Genomic DNA, 21,624 nt, shown 5'->3' on the forward strand with positions numbered 1-21,624 from the left:
TGGCAATAGACTAGGTATCTTAAACAGAAGAGAACTATATTGGATATTCACTTTACAAACACGTATCCCTTATGGATTAAACTCAGATTGGGATATTGGTACTCTTCTGTTTGACACCTAGCTTTGCGTAGACACCATTTTCTGTGCATGATTAAATATACTATACGCCTAAGATGTATTAGATTGTTAGATTCATTATTTAGACATTGTCAAGAAGGTCTCTGTTTTTCATCATCTCTCTGGGCTGTGGAGCTCACACTTTATGTATATCAATTTGTTATTATAAGATGTCTCCACTATACCCTTACAATATCATACAACCTAAATATGAGGATCTTGAAATACTGTTATCATAGGTTACTTCTAATTGTTTTTAATTTACTTCTTTATTGGTTTTATCATTATTATGTTTTTCCTCATTAGGAGTGCTTTTATATAATATTTTTTTTGTTTATGTTAATAAAGATGTGTTTGTTTTGTATTACATGCTCCAGGACGCACTGGGCTCTGTTGCCTAGCTACGCTTAGCATTTTGACCTTTTTGGTCACATGTCTGTGACGGAGTGACGTCATGCGCTATTCTTTCAAGGAGTGGGAGGCACTAGCATCGGATGCATATGGTTATGCGCGTATAGTGATTCTCCCACCTCCTTTGCGCATGACGCGACTACCAGGGCACGCACTATGCAGCGTAACCACGCGACCATACGTCACGGGTCAGAGGTCATCTACGCGACCCGCGTGACGTATGCGGATATGCTCCGCGATTGGGCTACATGCTTGTTAAGTGAGTATAAATGTCGCTCCATAACAGATGGTTGTATTCACCTTGATAAAGGACTGTAGAGGTCCGAAACGCGTAGGTGTGTTTGTTACTTTGCCTGGATCCTAATAAATAGCTTATTTTTGGTACGTATCCCTGTTGGTGTTATTGCTACTCTACAGCTGGACTTGGTGCTTCGTTTTTTCCCTGTTCCACATATTTATAAACATTGGCTCATTGAGTATTTAACGTATTACTCTGTTACGCAATGGTTAATAAAGTGTACAAAGTAGGATATATTATTGCCATGCAGCAAGAATCACTAACCTGTCCATTCTTTAGCGCCTGTGTCAAAAAAAGACACACTATTATTTCTGATGCATCTAATAGAAGTGTCTTAGGCAAGTCAGCTCTACCTTCCTGGCTAATCAGACACATCCAAAGTGTTGTCAAGAGAGACAGTTATTGACTTGTAACGTCGTCTTGTTGCTATCTATGCACTTTTCATTTATTTTGCAGAGAGGCAAAAAGCAAAATCATTGCAAAAGTACTGTGGTACATTTCCGTGTTTTCTAAATGACAAATGTCAAGATAATGTTAAAACTGTCAATCTAGGAGTTTGACACATGGATTCCTGTATTTTAAAGTGTTCGCTGTCAGTGGCCGTCAATGCAGAGGTGAAGTCTGCTGTAGTGACTGTTGACCAAATTTTATGGCAACATCTTATGGCAGCTAGAACATCTTGGAATGTTATCCTAGTTCTCGGGGTACAGTGGCGAGATGGACATGCTGGTATCTCTGATGTCCTAATCCCTCTGAGAAGAGCTTCCAGAATGAAGGGAACATGATATAATGTAACGGCAGAGAAAAGCACGGACATGCTTACAAGGCAAGGCAGGGACGTGTAGCAAAACACTTTGCTTCACTTGTATAAATGAAGTGGTTTGAAGTAATTGTTTGTTTATGCAATAAAATGAATGCTTAGGATAAAAGCAACATAGTTTTCATAACAAATCGGCGTGTTTAACTTTAAAGCCTGTCTAATCACTCAGTGCTGGGAAATAGTAGTTAGTGGGAGGAGTTAAAAGATCAAGAAATGTTTACAGAGTGCAATTCCTGGTAGTTGACCAAAAAAAAATTACATTTTGTAAAGAATTTAACAAATGTTAATGTCATTTTCCATGTGCCAGTATTCTTCCTCCCTTTTGGGAATTCAGGAAGTGGCAACGTTATTGTGACACGACACAGCAGCTTCCTTTAGGATGACCCCAGCGGCAAATCTTTATTTTACAGTTTACTGGAATATTAAAAGGTACATTTCACGGAAACCAGGGGTTTGTGGGGAATAAGAATGACACTGTTCATGTCCAAAAAGAAACAATTCTGAGAAATATACAAAACCCAAAAAGCGGAGGAGGGGGTGATTACTGCACTAACTCTTTGGCTGCCTATAGATGTAGCTACTATGTAATGAGGTCTGGCATAGTAGCTAGGTCATAATCTTATGGCTCATTTTTGTAGGGGAGATCGCATCCTGAATGCATGTGGAGCGCTGCACGTAATCTACCGGAGACTCTCACAGCCACCACCAGTCTAAATTCTTTCAAACCTTAAGCGGTCTCTCATTTTAATCTGGTCTGTAACCGTTACATACGCCTAGAACATATATTATCTCTTACTGTGCATGCAACGTCTTTATACATAATGTATAACCCTGTTGACTTAATGTAACCATGTATTTATAACCATGTATTTGTCACCATAACCCTGTGCCCAGGACATACTTGAACACGAGAGGTAACGCTCCATGAATCAGTAACTGGTAAAACATTTGATAAATATCAGGAAGAGGAACAAAAGAGGACTCCTCCCCTTCATCGGCAGTGACGGATCGTTTCGGAGAAGCCGACACGTGATCGGCAATGCACGAAGGGCCGTGGCGTCTGTGCCACTCCGAGGGTTAGAGGCTTGTCTGCTTTTGTTTCTTAGGAAATGAATATTCTTCTGGGCGTATGGATGATGGCATGCTTGTTTCCTTTACCTTTCTCGCACCCTGTCCTTATTACATACTGTAGCAAACATTCTGAAGGTGCCAGTAAACGTGTGTAACATTGCGGAGATCCTTATTGCATGGAAAGGGGTTTAAAGCATAGAACAAAACATTACAACATGCTATTTTTTTTTATTTAAAAAGACAGGAAAGATGTTATATTGCTTATATTGTTTCATTGTGTTGAAACTCTAAGGCTGCGTCCCCAGTGCCTTCTACAGCGCACGCCTCGCAAGTTTTTCCAAAGACATTCAAATTAAATTTACAATTTGCGACGGAGGGGTTGCCACGCCCCCGCCGGCGGTTGAGCCAATGAGGGTGAAACAGCCGCGTGAGGTCATGGCCCGGCCCCTGGAATACGCCAGCCACGCCCCCTCCCCCCCCATCGCAATCTATTGCATCATCTCCCAGACCGCAGATCGCGGTGCAGCGCTGTGCACGCGCCGCTCCCCCACCGGGCGCGGTTGCAACAGTGCAAACAGGGACCGCGGCCTAATATATGGGACTGTACTTTCAAGAGTGATGGGTGTGTGTGGGGAATGAGACAAATTAGAGAGTAGAAAGTCCCTACAGAAGTTCATATTTATTTATTTGAAAGTTCCCAGCAGATGAAACTTGCTATCTTGATATTCAAGATCCTTGAAAATAAGTGGGATTCCCACTAAGTACCTAGCAAGTAATTAAAAAGTCAATGTATAGGTTATTCATCCAGTACATATTACATAGTTACATTGTAAATGAGGTTGAAAAAAAGACATACGTCCATCAAGTTCAACCTATTCTATCACAAGGAGAAGGAGTGGCTCAGTGAGTAAAGACACTGACTGGCATTGAGAGTTTGAACCTGGTTCAATTCCCGGTGTCAGCTCCTTGTGACATTGGGCAAGTCACTTGATCTTCCTGTGCCTCAGGCACCAAAAAAATAGGTTATAAGCTGCCTGGGGCGGGGATCTGTGCCTGCAAAATGTCTCTGTAAATCACGGCGTACAACCAGCAGCGCTATTCAAGAACATGCTATTATTATTATTAAGTCAACTTACATGGTGATTTATCTGGGCATATGCTTCCAAGCAGATATGTTTCAAGTATTTATGAAGTTTAAAAAGGAAGACTATTGAATCAATCTCATCTCATCTCTTCTCTTTCCTCAGGTAAAAACATATTCCAAATTGTCTCTGTCCTGATATCCTCCCCTGCTGTGTATCTAGTTCTATTTAGGTAAAAACATATTTCAAATTGTCTGTCTGTCCAAATCCCCCTGCTGTCTTAATTTAATTCAGCTTTCACACTTGTGCAAGACAACACCCAATCTTAGAAAACCATTTGCTGTAACGTCCCTCACATGTGCTAATTAAGTTTGTTGTGCCAACCAGGTGACTTTGTAAAGGTATATAAGTAAACTCATAGCAGCCTTAGCTGCCTGCAGCCAAGCTTCCAAGCAGATATGTTTCAAGTATTTATGAAGTTTAAAAAGGAAGCTCAAAAAGAAGTGGAAAAGTGGACAACACCTACTGCTTCTGATTCCTGCATTTGATCTACGTTGGAAAGGAGGATATCATCTATCACAGACTGCACATCTCAACACTTAACTATTGCTGTGATGCCGCCTTTATTTTTTGTATTTGCTGTAACCGCACTCATTTCCAAATTATGCACTTCCTTCCACCAGTCTCCTTATGTCTCTAACTCTATTCATATATCTCCATCTCTCCTTTCTTCGCCACTTCTCAGTTCACATGAATTCCTTTCTTACCTGCGTCCTCTGACACCACACAGCTATATACCCTGCACTAAAACACACCCCTACAAATCATCCTCACACACCCTCTTTCTATCCATGCTTCTCCTCCTTGCTTCTGGGGATATCTCTCCCAATCTTGGTCCTTGCCTTATTTCTACTTGCTCTCATCCTCGCCTCCCACATGCAACTTCTACTCCTTCTGGTGTTAACCCCTTCAACCTCATACCCATCCCCTGCCACCTTCCCTCCTCTCTCCCTTTTTCCTGTGCCCTTTGGAATGCTCGCTCCCTCTCTAACAAGTTCCTCTCTGTGCATGACTTCTCTCTCTCTCACTCCCTGCTTCTCTTTGCTATAACTGAGACCTGGCTCACTCAGTCTGACTCTGCTCTGGAAGCTGCCCTCTCCTATGGTGGCCTTTCCTTCTCCCACACTCCGCACACTGATGGCAGGGGTGGAGGCGTGGGGCTCCTGCTCTCCTCTCTCTGCCGTTACCGAACCCTTCCTATTCCCCCCTCTCTTGCTTTTCCCTCCTTTGAGGCTCACACTGTCCAGATCTTCTCTCCTCTCCCTGTCCATGTGGCTGTCATCTATCGCCCACCTACCTCTACTCATCTCCCTTCTGCCTTTCTCTCTCACTTTGAATCCTGGCTCTCTTTCTTTCTCTCCTCAGACTCCCGTGCTCTTCTCCTTGGCGACTTCAATTGCCACATTGATGACCCCTCTCTCCCTTGGGCTTCCCGCTTTCTCTCTCTAACCTCTTCTTTTGGCCTTCAACAGTGGATTACAGCCAGCACCCACAAGGATGGTCACTACTTAGACCTGGTTTTCACTAAAAATTTCTCTCTCTCTGATTTCTCCATTTCCCCTTTTCCTCTCTCTGACCATCACCTCATCTCATTCTCTCTATCTCGCTTCTCCCCTTCTCCACCTCCATCTACCTGAGAGAGTAAGGTTCTGCAGAAACCTGCGCTCTTTTCACTTACCTGACTTTGAGTCCACTTTACACTCCTCCCTCTCCTCTCTCAGCTCTGCTACAGACCCTGACAACCTGGTCAGGAACTACAACTCTACTGTGTCCTCCTCTCTTGACCTACATGCCCCGCTTTCTCTCTGCCGCACTCGCCCTTCTAACCCTAGACCCTGTCTAAATTCCCACACGCGCATGCTGCGTTCCTTCACTCGTACCTCCGAACGCCTCTGGAGGAAATCTCATACTCTCGCAGACTTCCTTCACTACAAATTTATGCTATCCTGTTTCAACTCTGCCCTCTCGCAAGCTAAACAAGCCTACTTTTCTTCACTAATCAACATGCACAAGTCTAACCCACGCCGACTGTTCTCTGTCTTTAATACTCTACTCAAACCACCCTCAGCTGCCTCTCCTTCCTCCATCTCCGCTCAGGACTTTGCTGACTATTTTAAGGAAAAGGTGGAATCCATACGGCAGAACATCCCCTCTGTTTCTTCCCCCCATCCTACACCTCTTCCTAAATCTCCTCCTGCCTTCCTTGACTCTTTTTCCACTGTCTCAGAGGAGGATGTGTCACTGTTGATCTGTTGATCGCCTCTTCTCCCTCTACCACTTGCCCTCTTGACCCCATTCCCTCCCATCTCCTAAAACCTCTTGCTCCTACTATAATCCCTACGCTCACACACATTTTTAACTCCTCCCTCTGCTCTGGAACCTTTCCATCCTCCTTCAAACATGCAACAGTCATACCATTACTCAAAAACAGCAAGCTTGACCCTACCTGTATTTCTAACTATCGACCTGTCTCCCTCCTGCCTTTTGCCTCTAAACTCCTTGAACGTCTTGTATTCTCTCGCTTGCTCCATTTTCTCAACACCTATTCTCTCCTAGACCCTCTACAATCTGGCTTCCGCACTGCTCACTCCACGGAAACAGCCCTCACTAAAATAACTGACGACCTCCATGCTGCAAAAGACAGAGGTCATTACACTCTGCTCATATTACTCGACCTCTCTGCAGCATTTGACACCGTGTACCACCCTCTTCTCCTTCACATTCTCCTTACTCTTGGTATTCGGAACAAAGCTCTATCCTGGATCTCATCCTACCTCTCCCATAGTACTTTCAGTGTCTCTTCTGCTAACACCTCCTCCTCCTCTATCGATCTCTCTGTGGGGGTACCCCAGGGCTCTGTCCTGGGACCTCTTCTCTTTTCTCTGTACACACTCTCTCTAGGTGACCTAATAACATCTTTTGGGTTTAATTATCACCTCTATGCTGACGACACACAAATATACTTTTCAACACCTGACCTTACACCTGCTGTACAAACCAAAGTTTCTGAATGTCTCTCTGCTATATCATCCTGGATGGCCCTCCGTCACCTTAAACTCAACATGGCTAAAACAGAGCTCCTCATACATCCTCCCAAACCTGGCCCTGCTACCTCCTTCCACATTACTGTTGGAACTACCATCATTCACCCAGTAGCCCAAGCACGCTGCCTAGGGGTCACACTCGACTCCTCTCTCACATTCGCCCCTCACATTCAAAACATTTTTTAAACCTGTTGCTTTTTCCTCCGCAATATAACTAAGATACGCCCTTTCCTCTGTTGCTAGACTGCTAAAACTCTGACTCAGGCCCTCATTCTCTCCCGCCTTGATTACTGTAACCTCCTGCTGTCCGGCCTCCCTGCCTCTCACCTGTCTCCCCTACAATCTATCCTAAACGCTGCTGCCAGAATCACTCTACTCTTTCCTAGATCTGTCTCAGCATTTCCCCACATGAAATCCCTCTCCTGGCTTCCGATCAAATCCCGCATCTCACACTCCATTCTTCTCCTCACTTTTAAAGCTTTACACTCTTCTGCCCCTCCTTACATCTCTGCCCTAATTTCTCGTTATGCACCATCCAGACTCTTGCGTTCTTCTCAAGGATGTCTTCTTTTTACCCCCTTTGTATCTAAAGCCCTCTCCCGCCTTAAACCTTTTTCACTGACTACCCCACACCTCTGGAATGCACTTCCCCTCAGTACCCGACTTGCACCCTCTCTATCCACCTTTAAGACCCACCTTAAGACACACTTGCTTAAAGAAGCATATGAATAGCACTGTGGATATTCTGAACACATGATACATAAAGCTTGGCCCCCTGCAGACGCACTTACCAGAACTCCCTCCTACTGTCTCTGTACGTTCTCCCTACCTACCAATTAGACTGTAAGCTCCTCGGGGCAGGGACTCCTCTTCCTTAATGTTACTTTTATGTCTAAAGCACTTATTCCCATGATCTGTTATTTATATTATCTGTTATTTATTTGATTACCCCATGTATTACTACTGTGAAGCGCTATGTACATTAATGGCGCTATATAAATAAAGACATACAATACAATGTATCAAAACAAATGTGCAATTCAGCTGCAAAACATTATTTCAGATGATAAAGAAAAAGTCCTATTTTGTTTTTTTAATAAGATTTTAAAATTTGAAAAATATGGTACCGTTTGTTTTGCCACAGGAGTGCACCACTTTCCCTGGATACATGAGCCCTTTAGTGTGTGTGTGTGTGTGTTTTTTTCCCCCCTTTTCTTTATTTTTTTAAAGTAATATTTTTCAAAATAAATAAATGGGAATTGAATCTTGTGTCTATTTACAGATTTCTATATATTCTGATAAATGAGACTACACTGAATAATCTATTGGACTATTCATGGTTTTACCTGGCCTGGGACGCACTGGATTATTGAGAACATCCAAATGGGGACCTTAGGGCAATACAGTCAGTGACAGAGAGAGTAGATGTCTACAAGAAAGATGAGCTTTGGCCTCAGTAAAGTAGAACACCCCAGGACTCAAATGCACCAACGCCAGTGACATGTATAAAGGAGGATCCCCCCCTGATCTCCACCTTCCCTCATCCCCCAAAATATTTGACATTTTTTGTGTGCTGGTATTTGACAAAGAAACGTACAAATATGGCCCTAGGGGTCAGCAATAGAAAGTTATGTACACAGGGCAAGTAGTTTTGCCCGGTGCTAGTATCATGGGAGTCCATGGATCAGCTAAACAAGAGTTCATCAAGAGTTTGCACAGGCAGAGCCCATATATTTCCCTGCTCTCTTATCTTTATTCGCACTCAGATAAGGACAGGGTGCTATTGAGAGGGCTGGAAGAAAAATAAATTGTGCTTAATTTACAAAGACACTGTACTTTAATACTGGTTGCATTTGTTAAAAGGAAGACGATTGTTAAATTCTTTTCAAGATGTCATTTCTTGGGACAGTTATTAGGGTTTGCCTTTTTAACTTTAGTATGCCTGACTTGTGGGTGTCGTACACTTGGCTTGTCACCCTCTTTGTACAAGCATACTACAGGTTCTCATTAGGTTTGAGTTAGCACCTGGTAAGAACAAAGATAATGGACATGCTTTTGCATTTAATTTCATGCCCATAAGTGTTGCATCTGATGGTTTGATAATTAAAATGACTAGTGTAAAATTACTAGTTAAATAGTACTAGTGGTGGTGGGGTTGACAACTCGCACCTTTGTGACGCAAACAAACAACAATCAATAGCTCATACAATAAAACGTATAAATGAAGAGAGGATCCATTGGGAGAGGTGTAAATAATCACTCCCTTCAAAAACACCCCGTTGTCCTAATCAATGATATCCCAATTGGAGGTTATTGTGCCCAGGTAAGTGATAATGTGCCCACCCTAGGCTTGGAGTAAGTATGAATAGCCTCCCTAGATGGAGGTAAAATGTTACGGTTGGTTAGTGCAGACATGCCCCCGTGACACGAGAGGTGAAGGTGCCGTTCCAGGATTTGATCAGAGGAAAAGCTACAAGACTCTGCCACGGGGCGCAGACAAAGATACTACCAGGAAATGCTGTTGATCTAGTAACACATTGTCACAGTAATTTATGACAAGATATAATATACACCAAAAATACCTGGGTTGAACTGAACACGACTAGATATGATAAAATATAATTTATTCCTTGAAAAAGGTGGACACACGAGATATACAAATAACAGACAAAATATAGACACTTACATAAGATGGGATGATTAAACAGTCAGAAATCTGGACTGGCAGTTCATACAGCAATCTTGAAAATCACAAAGACAATTGAGTAAGGGCTGAGCCTGGTTTAAATACAATTTTCAGCCCATCTCTTAACCCTAGGCGCCGAGCTGGCTAGCAAAATCTCTGAAGTAGATTCTTCTTCCCTTGCAAGTGTGAACTAGGACACTTGCAAACCACTCAGCCTCTTTGTTCTTGGCCCTAGTGTAAACAATCAGGGCGGTTAACCTTTGATCAGAGGGCTTATGCTAAACCATCCGGCTGCCCTTCCTGACCTATTAGCATAGCAGATGGGGTCTGCATCCTCATATCAGATCCAAAATACTATTCACAGCTTAATATCTTCACATATTAATAGGTTCCATTCTGGTTGGCTCAGTGGGTCGAAACCTGCCAGTTTTTTATGCCGACAGTGACTCTACATATTGGCCAAGTTTCAGCTCTCTGCGACCCCCAGAACCGGAGATACATAATTGCACTTTAAAACACTTTTTAAAATACAGGATTCGTCCCTTTAAAAATGAATCTCTGCTTTTCACCTTTTCCCCATTGAAATCAACGGGTCCCACCGCCATAGCGTTGAATGGCGGGGCTCCGACGTTGCCGTCAATGGGGTTCCCCGCCATAGACTTTCAATGGAGAGGCGTCGCCATTGAAGTCTATGGAAAAAACAAAAATCTTTACCTTTGCCCACACTCCGTCTGGTTGAACGGAGAGGGCTGGGAATGGCCATGCATTAATGCCGGAACCTTGGCTATATGCCACTCAAATCCCATCCCTCTGGTCATTCCAGAACCGGAGATATGGACTTACATTTTTCACCATTTCGCACTTAGCTGTTTTCCCGCCACGCGGCTTTTCCCCATTGGAATCAATGGCAGGCGCCGCCATAGACAATGCATGGGCGCACGCCGCCATTGGATTCAATGGGGCCTCCGCTCCGCCATTAAAGTCAATGGCGCGACCCTCTTTCTCCGCTCGACCCTTTACGGGGTTCCCTCATTCCCGGTCCCGGTGTGGGTCATGTGTGGGGGTTCCTAGGGGCTAGGGGCAAAAATAATTTTATTCCCAGATGCTCTAGAACCTAAGATTCCCACGCCAATTGTCATTGAACTTGACTGAAGTGATTAAGCTCTTTTCAAAGACATAGTATCCGCTTTTGCGGTCTGCGGTTTGGATGGCTGCCAACCTGTTCCTGAAGAGCGGCGTCGAGGAATCCTCATTGAAGTCAATGGCCCCATTGACTTACAATGGGAAACCGCCGCTCCTCCTCTCAGACGCCACCTGCTGGTCGTCGCTGGAAAACAGGTCCAAAACCGCTACTTCTGCCATTAGAATGCATGGAGTCTCAATGGCGACCTATGGAAGGCTGCAAAATGGAGCCTGAAAAGGCGGGAAAAGGGAACAATGGGCTATAATCACTGAATTAACATTAACCCCTTCCCTCCCGAATCAACCCTAGTGTATGTGTTGGTGCAAACACTAGGATGAGACAATACATTTATACAGGGGAATAAACAGTTGGATTCTGAAGCAAGATAAAAACATATTACTGGACCCCAGTCCAGTTAACCCCTTGCTCCCCATGTGAGAGCAGGGGGTGGCCAAATGGGGTGTAACCCCTTTAATCCCAGGCCACACCCCCTCTCCCATGACACACATAGTAAGGGCATATTTCAAAAGCTTACGTCGTTGGGTTTGTTTCTTTTTTTTTTTACAATTGATCTTTTTATGTGCATTTGTTACACTATGATCAAATAAATCTATTTAAATTAAAATTATGGGAGCATTGCTTTTGGGTTTCTGATATGGGTATCTTCCAATGAAGCGGCAGCTGACCCCGTGAACAAATTTGGTGATCCAGTTTGTCTAAACGGACATCGAACCCATTAGGATTCAAATTACTTACCATCTGTGTAGCTATAACGTTTCTTTGATGCTCTTATTGACTGGATGTACAGTAAAGACTTTCCTTTTCTGGCTACACACATAGTTTTCTTTGCAACATTGAGCACTGCTTGTGTTGAACCTGAGAAGAGACTACAGTATTTACTAGCTGAACTGTGTGGTTCAATTAAGCCTTGAGATTGCTCAGTGTCGTGTATTATTCACTCACATTTATTACTGTTATTGTGTATATATATACACCTATATATATATATATATATATATAATATATATTGACACCTATATATACACATATATTCACACTGTGACCATCACATCCAAGTTTATTTACACTGTTTATTTATTCACACGTCATAGATCACTTATTTTTCTCACTGTACAGGTAGTGCAGATTGCTTTTTCTCTGCTTATGACCAATGTAGTACTTATACATATACTGTATTCACACACTGACCATCACATCCAAGTTTATTTACACTGTTTATTTATTCACACGTCATAGATCACTTATTTTTCTCACTGTACAGGTAGTGCAGATTGCTTTTTCTCTGCTTATGACCAATGTAGTACTTAAAGTCCGGCCACTTCCCTTTAACTGAAACAGCTAATGTATTATAAAATATACCCAGAATATGCAAAATATAACATAAGAATATTGCATATCTTCAACCTACTTTGCCTTTTTCACGTGTAAATGGGTGAAGTTCTGAAGAAGAACTGGTTTTATCTGCTATAAACTCAGCAGGTTAGGGGCTTCCCTTACAATATTTAGAAGAGTAATAGTAGGCCATCCTTGAGAAAGGATTACCTGCACATTTTGAGCGAGTTTAATCTAATAATTATTAATCGCAGTAAACTAAATGCAGACGAGCCTGGTGTAGTTGCCACAATGTATATAAAACATATTCTGTAGTTTTGGTTGTAGAGCAAAGTTGAAATACGCTTCCTATGGAAAACATTTTAACAGGGTGGGTCCAAAGAGAACCCAAAAAGGTCCAATATTTAGCACTCGCCGTGGCAAAAAGTGGGTGAGTAATTACTCCATGAGATATGAATATCCGTAACAGAATGGTCAATGACCAGAGGCTAACCATCAGCTGACATATATAACACATATATGTCCACATACTGTAGGACTACAAGTGAAAAAACAATAACGTTTTAATAAACATATACAATTACATAATGAACATACAATGTGTGGTGTAATAAAATCCTCATAGGAAGTGGGCGCCACCTATAAAGTAGTTGGCATACACATCATGTAACCAAATATGTAATCCCCTATACAAAGGTGAATAGGGGAAGGATGAACATATGCCAGCTAAAACCAAAGGTAAATGGTGCAGCAGAAAAATCAGATGTTTACTTGTAGTTGTGAGAAACCTCACTATATCCAGAGAGATAATGCCAAGTGTATATAGGCAAGGACTACTATGGAAAACAAAAAGTTATTTTAACGGAAATCTGAGGTATGGTGTGCTAAAGTTTTGTAGCGCTTTATGTAGCAGATCTATTTCTTTTGTATTTGTTCCACAGACCTTGTTGGTTTCTCTTTTTCATTTCTATTAAAACCAACATTGGACAGATGTTAAGATGAAAAAAAATAAAACAGGTATTCATTGAATGAGTACAACTTACCAGCTCTCACATTCGCTGGAATTTTATTTTAAAAATACTACATCTCTAAGTATAAAAAAAAAGATCATAAATGAGGAATGAAAGATAAAAATCCAGTTACTTTCCAAAATACACACAGACATACTGACCACCATATGTAAGAGCCTTCCAGACATATTGGAGATGGAATGTAGTACATTTCTAAAGCTTCGATTGAGTGGCATGGGAACATGTCTTTTAGGAGGAAAGGAGGAAATGTTTAACTTAAAATTGTGCAGTATCCATGATAGATACTGCAGGGAGGGACGGTCAGTATGTCCATGTGATTTTGGTCAACATCATAAATCTAAAACCTTGTTATGTTTCTTAAATCTTAAAAGAAGACATTAGTGAATCATCACCATAGTGGCAGTAAACAAGGAACAACATGAAAAAAATAATATTGCACGTTAAACAATTTGTACATTATTTTTAAAAAAAAATCAGCTTTTTTTTTTTTTTTTTTTTTTAAAGATTACTTACAAAATACTTTGGAACTGAAATTCTTGTCTGTTCTCTTTAATACATTCAATTTACACGCATTTGAGTCACATACCAGACCGCTCATAACAACTAGAATCATCTTAGTTAACCAAACTCTTTATAGCGGTTTGCATATATTAGCGCTAAAATCTGCCTCTTGGATATTGGTTGTGGGTGCAGCTCAACCCCGTTATAACGCGTTCCGTTACAACGCGAATCCGCTTATAACGCGAATCCGCTTATAACGCGATGCAAGCGTGGCTCCCAATTTTCGTATTTATGAATACTTTACAACACGATTATCGTACAATGCATACAATTGTACATTATTTCTAACGTGATCCACTTATAGTGCGATGTGATTCTTTGGACCCCAAGCACAGCATTATAAGGGGGTTGAGCTGTATTTTTTTTTGTGGTCTACATGCCATTTACAGAAAATAAGCCCTCACATATCCGAAGAACACAGAAGTATTAGAGATCATTAAATGTTACCTGAACGTTTGATGTTTTCTCCTTGTTTGTCCCCATGGAACTGATATGTCCAAGATGAGATCAAACACGCATTGTGGAAAAACAAAACAACTTAATGAGCTGGATCGTGTGCTTAATCCCATTCTTTTTACAACAAAACAGATAGTGACAAAGGATACAGAGATCATATAACTGTTTCACGTCAATCCAACCATACTCCAGTTTGTTTGGATATCACATCACTAAAAAGTGATATACAATAAATAATGTCAACTAGTCTTATCCAGTCTGGTATTTTGTCTTGTTAAAGGAAGCTGGGCATAGTCTGGCATACTTTGGCATGATGAATTGTCACAAGTTCTTGATGCTATTGCTTGGTAGCACTGTCTCTGATAAGTGCAGGGATTCAGAGGAACTTTACTTTCATCTCCATTCCAGGTAGGAAATGCTGCACCTCATCAGGCGCCAAGTTCATCCTTATGTTAGATTTCCGTCAGTGTGATCTTGAAGCCTTGCTCCACCATGCTTTCGACATTCAATATGAAAGTGTCCTCATTGGAGTAGTGCTCAATAATGTTGTCATCCATATTCACCAAAATACTAATTGATGGGAAGAAATGAAAAGGCATTAAAGGAAGACATTTAACATAATGCATCTGATCAATTCCCAACTACAGAAGGCTAAGTCAAATGCATACAATTCATTAATCTTTGTCAAGTTTTTATCAACGTTAAATTGGCATATTTTTCAACATTTTAAAGTTGAATCAGTAATTAAGTGGAAGGCGAGAGGAACCAAAAATAAAAAAAAGGGCAGTATTTCCAGACCGTTACATGCAGTATTCTATTTCGGACACATAGCAATGGCAAAAGTACCAGGGGCGGTCAGCCGCTTCAGAACATACTGATTCAGGCCCTTAAGTCTTCAGCTGACATTGTCTATATAGGAAAAGCTTTACTGAGCAAACGTTGGCCAACTTATTTTTGGTATATAGCATGGAGTAAAGGTTGAAAAATGAACCCCAAAAAGTAAGACTGAATGTGGCAGCGTGCAGAACCCCTCCCCCCTCATTATTTATGGTTACTTCCTTTCTCACATTGTGATTTATCTCTATTCTTAGGAAATGTTTTTGTTCTATGAACGGTTTACAGTGTATATATATACAAATACACGTTTTAAGTTATGGTGGGTGAAAAAGACAACAAGAAACCTCCACCGTATTGCATATACTAGTAGCAAATAAAAAGATCACTTGTGAGCAAATTCACGTGTCTTAGGCAGGTCTGCAACCCTGCCTTTCACCATTATCCCCAGCATACAGTGCTTCCACTGCAGCAAGGGATTCTGGGAAATGCAAATGAGCACACGTGTCACCTTTTGTCTGAAAAAACATTGTTACATGGAGCCCATATAAGCAAATGCTCGCTGTTATCACAGCTTTAAAGCACAGCATGGGAATCAGATCCAAAGCCAGAGAAACATTTCACAGACATGTTTCAACCTTAATGGGTATCATCAGCGTGAAGTTTGTTGTACTGCTGGCTTTGTAATTTTCAAGACTGTAGGGTTTAGTTTATATATGTATATATATCCCTCTCTCACCCCCCTCACTTTACCCACTGTCGAATGTTACCGGCGGCGGGGTGCTGTGGCGTGTCCCGACATTTTCCTGCATTAGTGTGTAAACTTCAATGTCTCCCCTTGCATCTCCCGTGAAAAAGGTGTCATGACGCCACGTCATGTCTCGTTGTCATGGCGCGGCCATTTTCACAGTTTGCCAGAGAGATGCAGGAAAATGCCGGGAGACTCGGCACCACCCCGCAGCCGGTAACACTTGACAGCAGGCAAAAAGCACTCGCACCAAGCAAGGGGACGAGTGCATTTGTCAAGGTGTGTGTGTATGTAAGTATGTATAAACGCGTTTCACGAGACCAGCTCGCTTCCTCAGGAGTGACTGTTACTACGCTGGGACAAGGAGGTGTCTCTCTGGAGAGGTTACACAGAGTGCATGCGCAGGTGCAGTGGGGCATTTGAGCAAGCTGAAGCGATCTGACGAGCGATCGCGTTACTACACGTGGCGCGCCTGCGGGCCCCGTCGGAGAAACCCGGAAGAAGAGGAGAGCTCTGTGGAGAAGCCTGTCATTTTACACTGACACCGCAGTGCCCGCGCCTGAGCTGCACAGACCCGCAGAGACGCCATCATACCAGTCTACTTGATCTTATTATGATCTACATGCGCATTTTTACTGGAAATTCTTGAGTGCGATTCCTATCACTTTTATTGGTACTATATTAAATGTTTTATGTTACTGTACCATGAGAGTTTTCTTCTCTTTTCCCTCATTCTATGATATTTCTGATTGGACATCAATCCTTCCCTATCTTGGAGCTAAGTATATAATGTTTTTTCAGGATCATCTAACTATTCAACATCAGTAGGTTAGATAGATCTAAGTAAGCACTGTATGTGTAATTACATTCCTGTTGGGCTTATTTTGTGCTTGTTGTCTTCACTGCACTAGCACAGTGTGGTTTTAAGCACTGATATAGTTAACAATTTTATTGTAGTTTTCTTCACTTGGGTATTTATTTAGGTTTAGATTTATATTCATTGGCTATAGGTGGTATATCACTATAGGCACATGTGGTGTTATTGATTATAGTCAGTGTTCGACAAACCTATACATTTGCACGCCCCGGGCGAGTGGATTTAACATCGTGGCGAGCTCCTATTGGCCCAAGCAGCACACGTGTGGTACTAGGTGGCGAGTAGATTTTTTTTGTTCGGCGAGTAGATTTTTTGGTGATTTGTCGACCACTGATTATAGTAGTTATATTGCGGATTCACACTGTATATTATCTGTGTTTTTTTCCATTATCACTAATCACACCACTTTGAGGACCAGCACCATGGAGGACTTTTTCTTCAACATATCTGTACAAAGGATTTTTGGACAATCCGTGAGTCATCCAGGCTGCAGGACTTCCATACACGTAAAGGTGCAATATTTAATTGTATTGGGACCGTATATTTTATACTGTATATATCTTATTATCCTGTGGGTACTAGCGCTAGGTTGTGTATACTCCATACATTAAGTGTTTGTGATTAGAGATGGCGAAATGGTCACAATCCGTTTCATAGAACTTCCCGAGCGTTCCATTAAAAATCCATTCCGCAGTGTAAAATCCGTCAGCGTATTATTCCAGTTTCTATCCGTGCGGATTAATAAAAAAATGTCATTGGATACAATCCGGTGGTGGATTTTCCCAATCCAATACGCGGATTGCTGAATCAATGGTTTGGATTGTCAGTGGTAAAAAAAATCCGAAAAAGAGGAATCGTCCTTTTTGAGACCGATTCACAGGAAAAATCCGCAGACCAAAGGATCCAGGTGATCCACGGCGGATCCAAATCTGCCCCCCAAATTCGCCCATCTCTATGTTTAATAATGAAAAATGTAATCTCTGTGTTGATGGGTATTCAAAACGCAAATAAATTAATTTCCTTGGTACACTCTGTGGAAAATTGGCTACTAAACAGCTGTAATATAAGCATTAAAAGGTTTGACCACAGTTACTAAAGACAATCTGTGTTTATATATAAAAAAAAAAAATTCCACTGTGTGAAAACTAGTTTACATGGCAGACGTGCTACATTTAATTCCCATAACCCATGGATATACCTTAAAACGAGAGGTAACTCTCAATGTATTACTTCCTGGTAAAATATTTTATAAATAAATAAATAAATTGTACACTCCACCTCATGAAATACTTGTTTTTGCCATTTTCAATTATGCAGCCACATCAGCAATACAATATTTCCTAGTTTCTGAGAGATGAGCGCTAAAGGCCATGCCTGTACATACTGTGCTATATGTATGCACACACAGCTGTCTCTTACACATACAAATACTCCTTGTTTTTCCATCCCTATACACCAATAAGGACCACATAGTATCTACACACACTTTTAGTAATGCAACAATCTCTCACATTTCCACACCCACCCACACCATTAATATTAACTCCCACTCCACACACACCTTTTGTAAAGCACTGTATACACTGTGGGCGCTCCATTCATTTATATTCACACATATACACACACACACTCTTACATCACTAACTTTCAGTAACCATTTAACACCTCTAACCATAAATCACATCCACACACGGGGGAGGGACAAGCACAGATAACATTCCAAGAGACACTGTTTTTAAGTATACCCTTTGCTTGCTTCATTCATTGTAACATCGCCGGAAGAAGAGATCAGTGTATCTCGAAAGCTTGTACAAATAAAAGCATTTCGTTAGACACAGAACTGTATCGTCTATTTATTTTTTGATTATATATATAATATATATATATATATATATATATATATATATATTATATATATATATATATATATATATATACAGTGTTCGACAAACCTATACATTTGCACGCCCCGGGCGAGTGGATTTAACATCGTGGCGAGCTCCTATTGGCCCAAGCAGCACACGTGTGGTACTAGGTGGCGAGTAGATTTTTTGGTGATTTGTCGACCACTGTGTGTGTGTATATATATATCTATATATATATATCTATATATATATCTATATATATATAGATATATATATTTATTTGTGTCATACGGAGTGCTACTGGGTTTGTGACCTAATGTATACTACAAAAGACATGTACCTGTGAATGACCAGTCTATTAATATAGTTACCTAGTAGAGGAGTTGAAAAAAGAAATATGTCCATCACATTCAACCTATGTTACATTTAGGCGACAGATACTTTATCCTATATTTGTATTTTCAGTATTTTGATCCAGAGGAAGGCAAACAAAAAACCCCAGTGAAACATCATCCAATATTGTCTCATAAGGGGGAAATTAAATGCCTTCCTGACTCCAAATAACGGCAAATCAGATTTCTCCCTAGATCAACATCAACACCCTTCCAATGTTTACTTATTTGGAATATCCCTGTATACCTTTCTGAAAAGATGTCCAACCTTTTTTTTGAAGATATTTATTGCACCTGCCATCACAGTCTCCATGGGTAATGAATTCCACATTTTAACTGCCCTTACTGTAAAGAACCCTTTCCTTTCTTTCTGGTGAAATCTCCTTTACTCCCCCCTAAAGGGATGTCCCCATGTCATTTGTACTGCCCTTGGGATGAATAGTTCTTTTGAAAGCTCCTTGTATTGTCCACAAATATATTCGCCTCTTTTCTAATGTAAACTAATCTAAATTAGCTAGCCTCTCCTCATAAATCAGATTTTCCATCCCCTTTATTAATTTGGTTGCTCTTCTCTGCACATTTTCTAGTTCCATCATGTCTTTTTTATGGAGTGCTGCCCAAAACTGTACTTCATATTCAATGTGTGGTCTTACTAATGCTTTATAAAGGGGCATAATTATGTTTACTTCCCTTCCATCCATTCCCCGTTTAATGCAAGATAAAATCTTATTTGCCTTTTCAGCTTCTGCGTGACATTGGGCACTATTGCTAAGCCTGATGGCTACAAGCACTCCTAAATCCTTCTCCATCAAGGATTCACCTAATTGTTCCCCATTTAATTTGTAAGTCGCCTGTATATTCTTGTTTCACAAATGCATAACTTTACATTTATCTGTATTAAACCTCACCTGTCATTTGACTGCCAAGTTTCCAGTCTACCCAAGTCCTTCTGGAGAGAAATTACATCCTGCTCTGATTCAACCACCTTCCACAATTTAGTATCATCAGCAAAGATGGAGGAGGCTTTGCTCTCTATGCCAACCTCACGGTCACTAATAAACAAGTTAAAAAGAAGGGGTCCCAGTACCAATCCTTGATGTACTCCACTCCGAACTTTAGCCCAATCTGAAAAGGTTCCATTTATGACAACTCTCTGTTGTCTATACTTCAGCCAGATTTCAAACCAGGTGCAAAGATTTTAACCTAGTCCAACTTCCTTTATTTTGTACACTAACCTCTTGTGTGGAAGCATATCAAAAGCCTTTGCAAAATATAAGTAGACCACATCAACTGCATTACCCTGGTCTAAATTCCTACTTAGCCTCTCAAATAAACTAATAAGGTTAGTTTGGCATAATCTATCCTTCATAAATCCATGCTGACCATTACTAAAAATGTTGTTATCCTTTAGGTATTCCTGGATATTATCTCATACTAAACTCCATAAGTAAACTCCACTATTGATGACAGGCTTACAGGTCTGCAATTCCCCGGTTGTGATCTAGCTCCATTTTTAAATATAGGCACAATGTCTGCTTTACGCCAATCTTGTGGTACTGAACCTGTGGAAATGGAATTCTTGAATATTAAATGTAATGATTTGGCTATTACTGAACTTAGCTTCTTAAGAACTCTTGGGTACATGCCATTTACTGTAATCCAATCAAGTCGTCTATGCACTTCTTCCTCAGTTAACCAATTGTTTGTTAATATAGGAGGTTGTGGCTTCCTTCTGTGGCACTATTTTTGCAATTGATTCCTCCCTGGTAAATACAGAGGCAAATAAATTGTTTGATACCTCTGCGTTTTCCTTATCTCCAATAATTTGCCTGCCCATCTCACACTGAAAGGGTCCTATATTTTCTTTTCTAATGTTTATTAAGGTACTTAAGAACTTTTTAGGGTTGATCTTACTTTCTATTGCAACCCTTTTTTCATTTTCACTTTTTGCTAATTTGATTGCCCTTCTGCAACTTTTGTTACATTCCTTAGAATTCTGATATAATGCCACCCTCCCTTCTGACTTTAAGAATCTAAATGCCTGCCTCTTCCTTTCCATTTCCATCCCTATCTGTTTATTTAGCCACATTGGTTTAGACTTTTTTCTTTTATATTTATAACCAAAGGGTATACACTGTGCTCTTCTAACAATGTTTTAAAGACTGCCATTTATCTTCCACATTTATCCCTGCAAAAACATCATTCTAAATTATTCCTTGTAGTTTATTCCACAGTTTATAAAAATCTGCCTTTCTAACATTTAAAGTCTTTGCTGAACCCATTTAATATCGTTTTTGATGATTTATTTCAAATGAGACCATTTTATGATCACTGTTTCCCAAATGTTCCCGGACTTGAATATTTGTTATTACTTCTACATTGTTTAATATTACCAAATCTAGTGTTGCCCCTCTTCTGGTTGGTTCCTCAATAATTTGGTCATATAATTGTCTTATAGCACCCCCTAAAACCTGTTTCCTTTTGGTGTAATGCTAATCTCATTGCCCCAGTGTATGTCTGGATAATTAAAATCACCCATTATGCAAATATGACCTAGTTTTGATGCCATCTCCATTTGCAAAAGTATTTGGGCTTCCTCTATCTCACAGATATTTGGTCGTTTATAGCATATCCCTAGAAACATTTTCTTTGTACATTTTCTTCCTCCATCAGAGAGGTAAAGAGAACAATTACAATAGTGTTTGGACCTGTAAAAATGCCATACCTTGGTGTGG

At 40.8% G+C, this 21,624-nt stretch overlaps 1 protein-coding gene across 6 annotated transcripts in view; it reads right to left on the bottom strand.

Moving 5' to 3' along the window:
• Nucleotides 1-11,845: 11,845 nt before the first annotated feature.
• The window catches only part of GRHL2 (grainyhead like transcription factor 2), a 149,904-nt gene continuing 140,125 nt past the window's right edge, over nucleotides 11,846-21,624 (bottom strand). For all 6 annotated transcript variants that reach the window (XM_075582578.1, XM_075582577.1, XM_075582582.1 and 3 more), the window contains one exon: nucleotides 11,846-14,743. In XM_075582578.1, coding sequence (XP_075438693.1) covers nucleotides 14,626-14,743 — 118 coding nt within the window. In that variant the 3' untranslated portion in view covers nucleotides 11,846-14,625. The remainder of the gene's footprint in view (nucleotides 14,744-21,624) is intronic.

The sequence above is a fragment of the Ascaphus truei genome, chromosome 2, assembly GCF_040206685.1.
Source record: "Ascaphus truei isolate aAscTru1 chromosome 2, aAscTru1.hap1, whole genome shotgun sequence".
Lineage (NCBI taxonomy): Eukaryota > Metazoa > Chordata > Amphibia > Anura > Ascaphidae > Ascaphus > Ascaphus truei.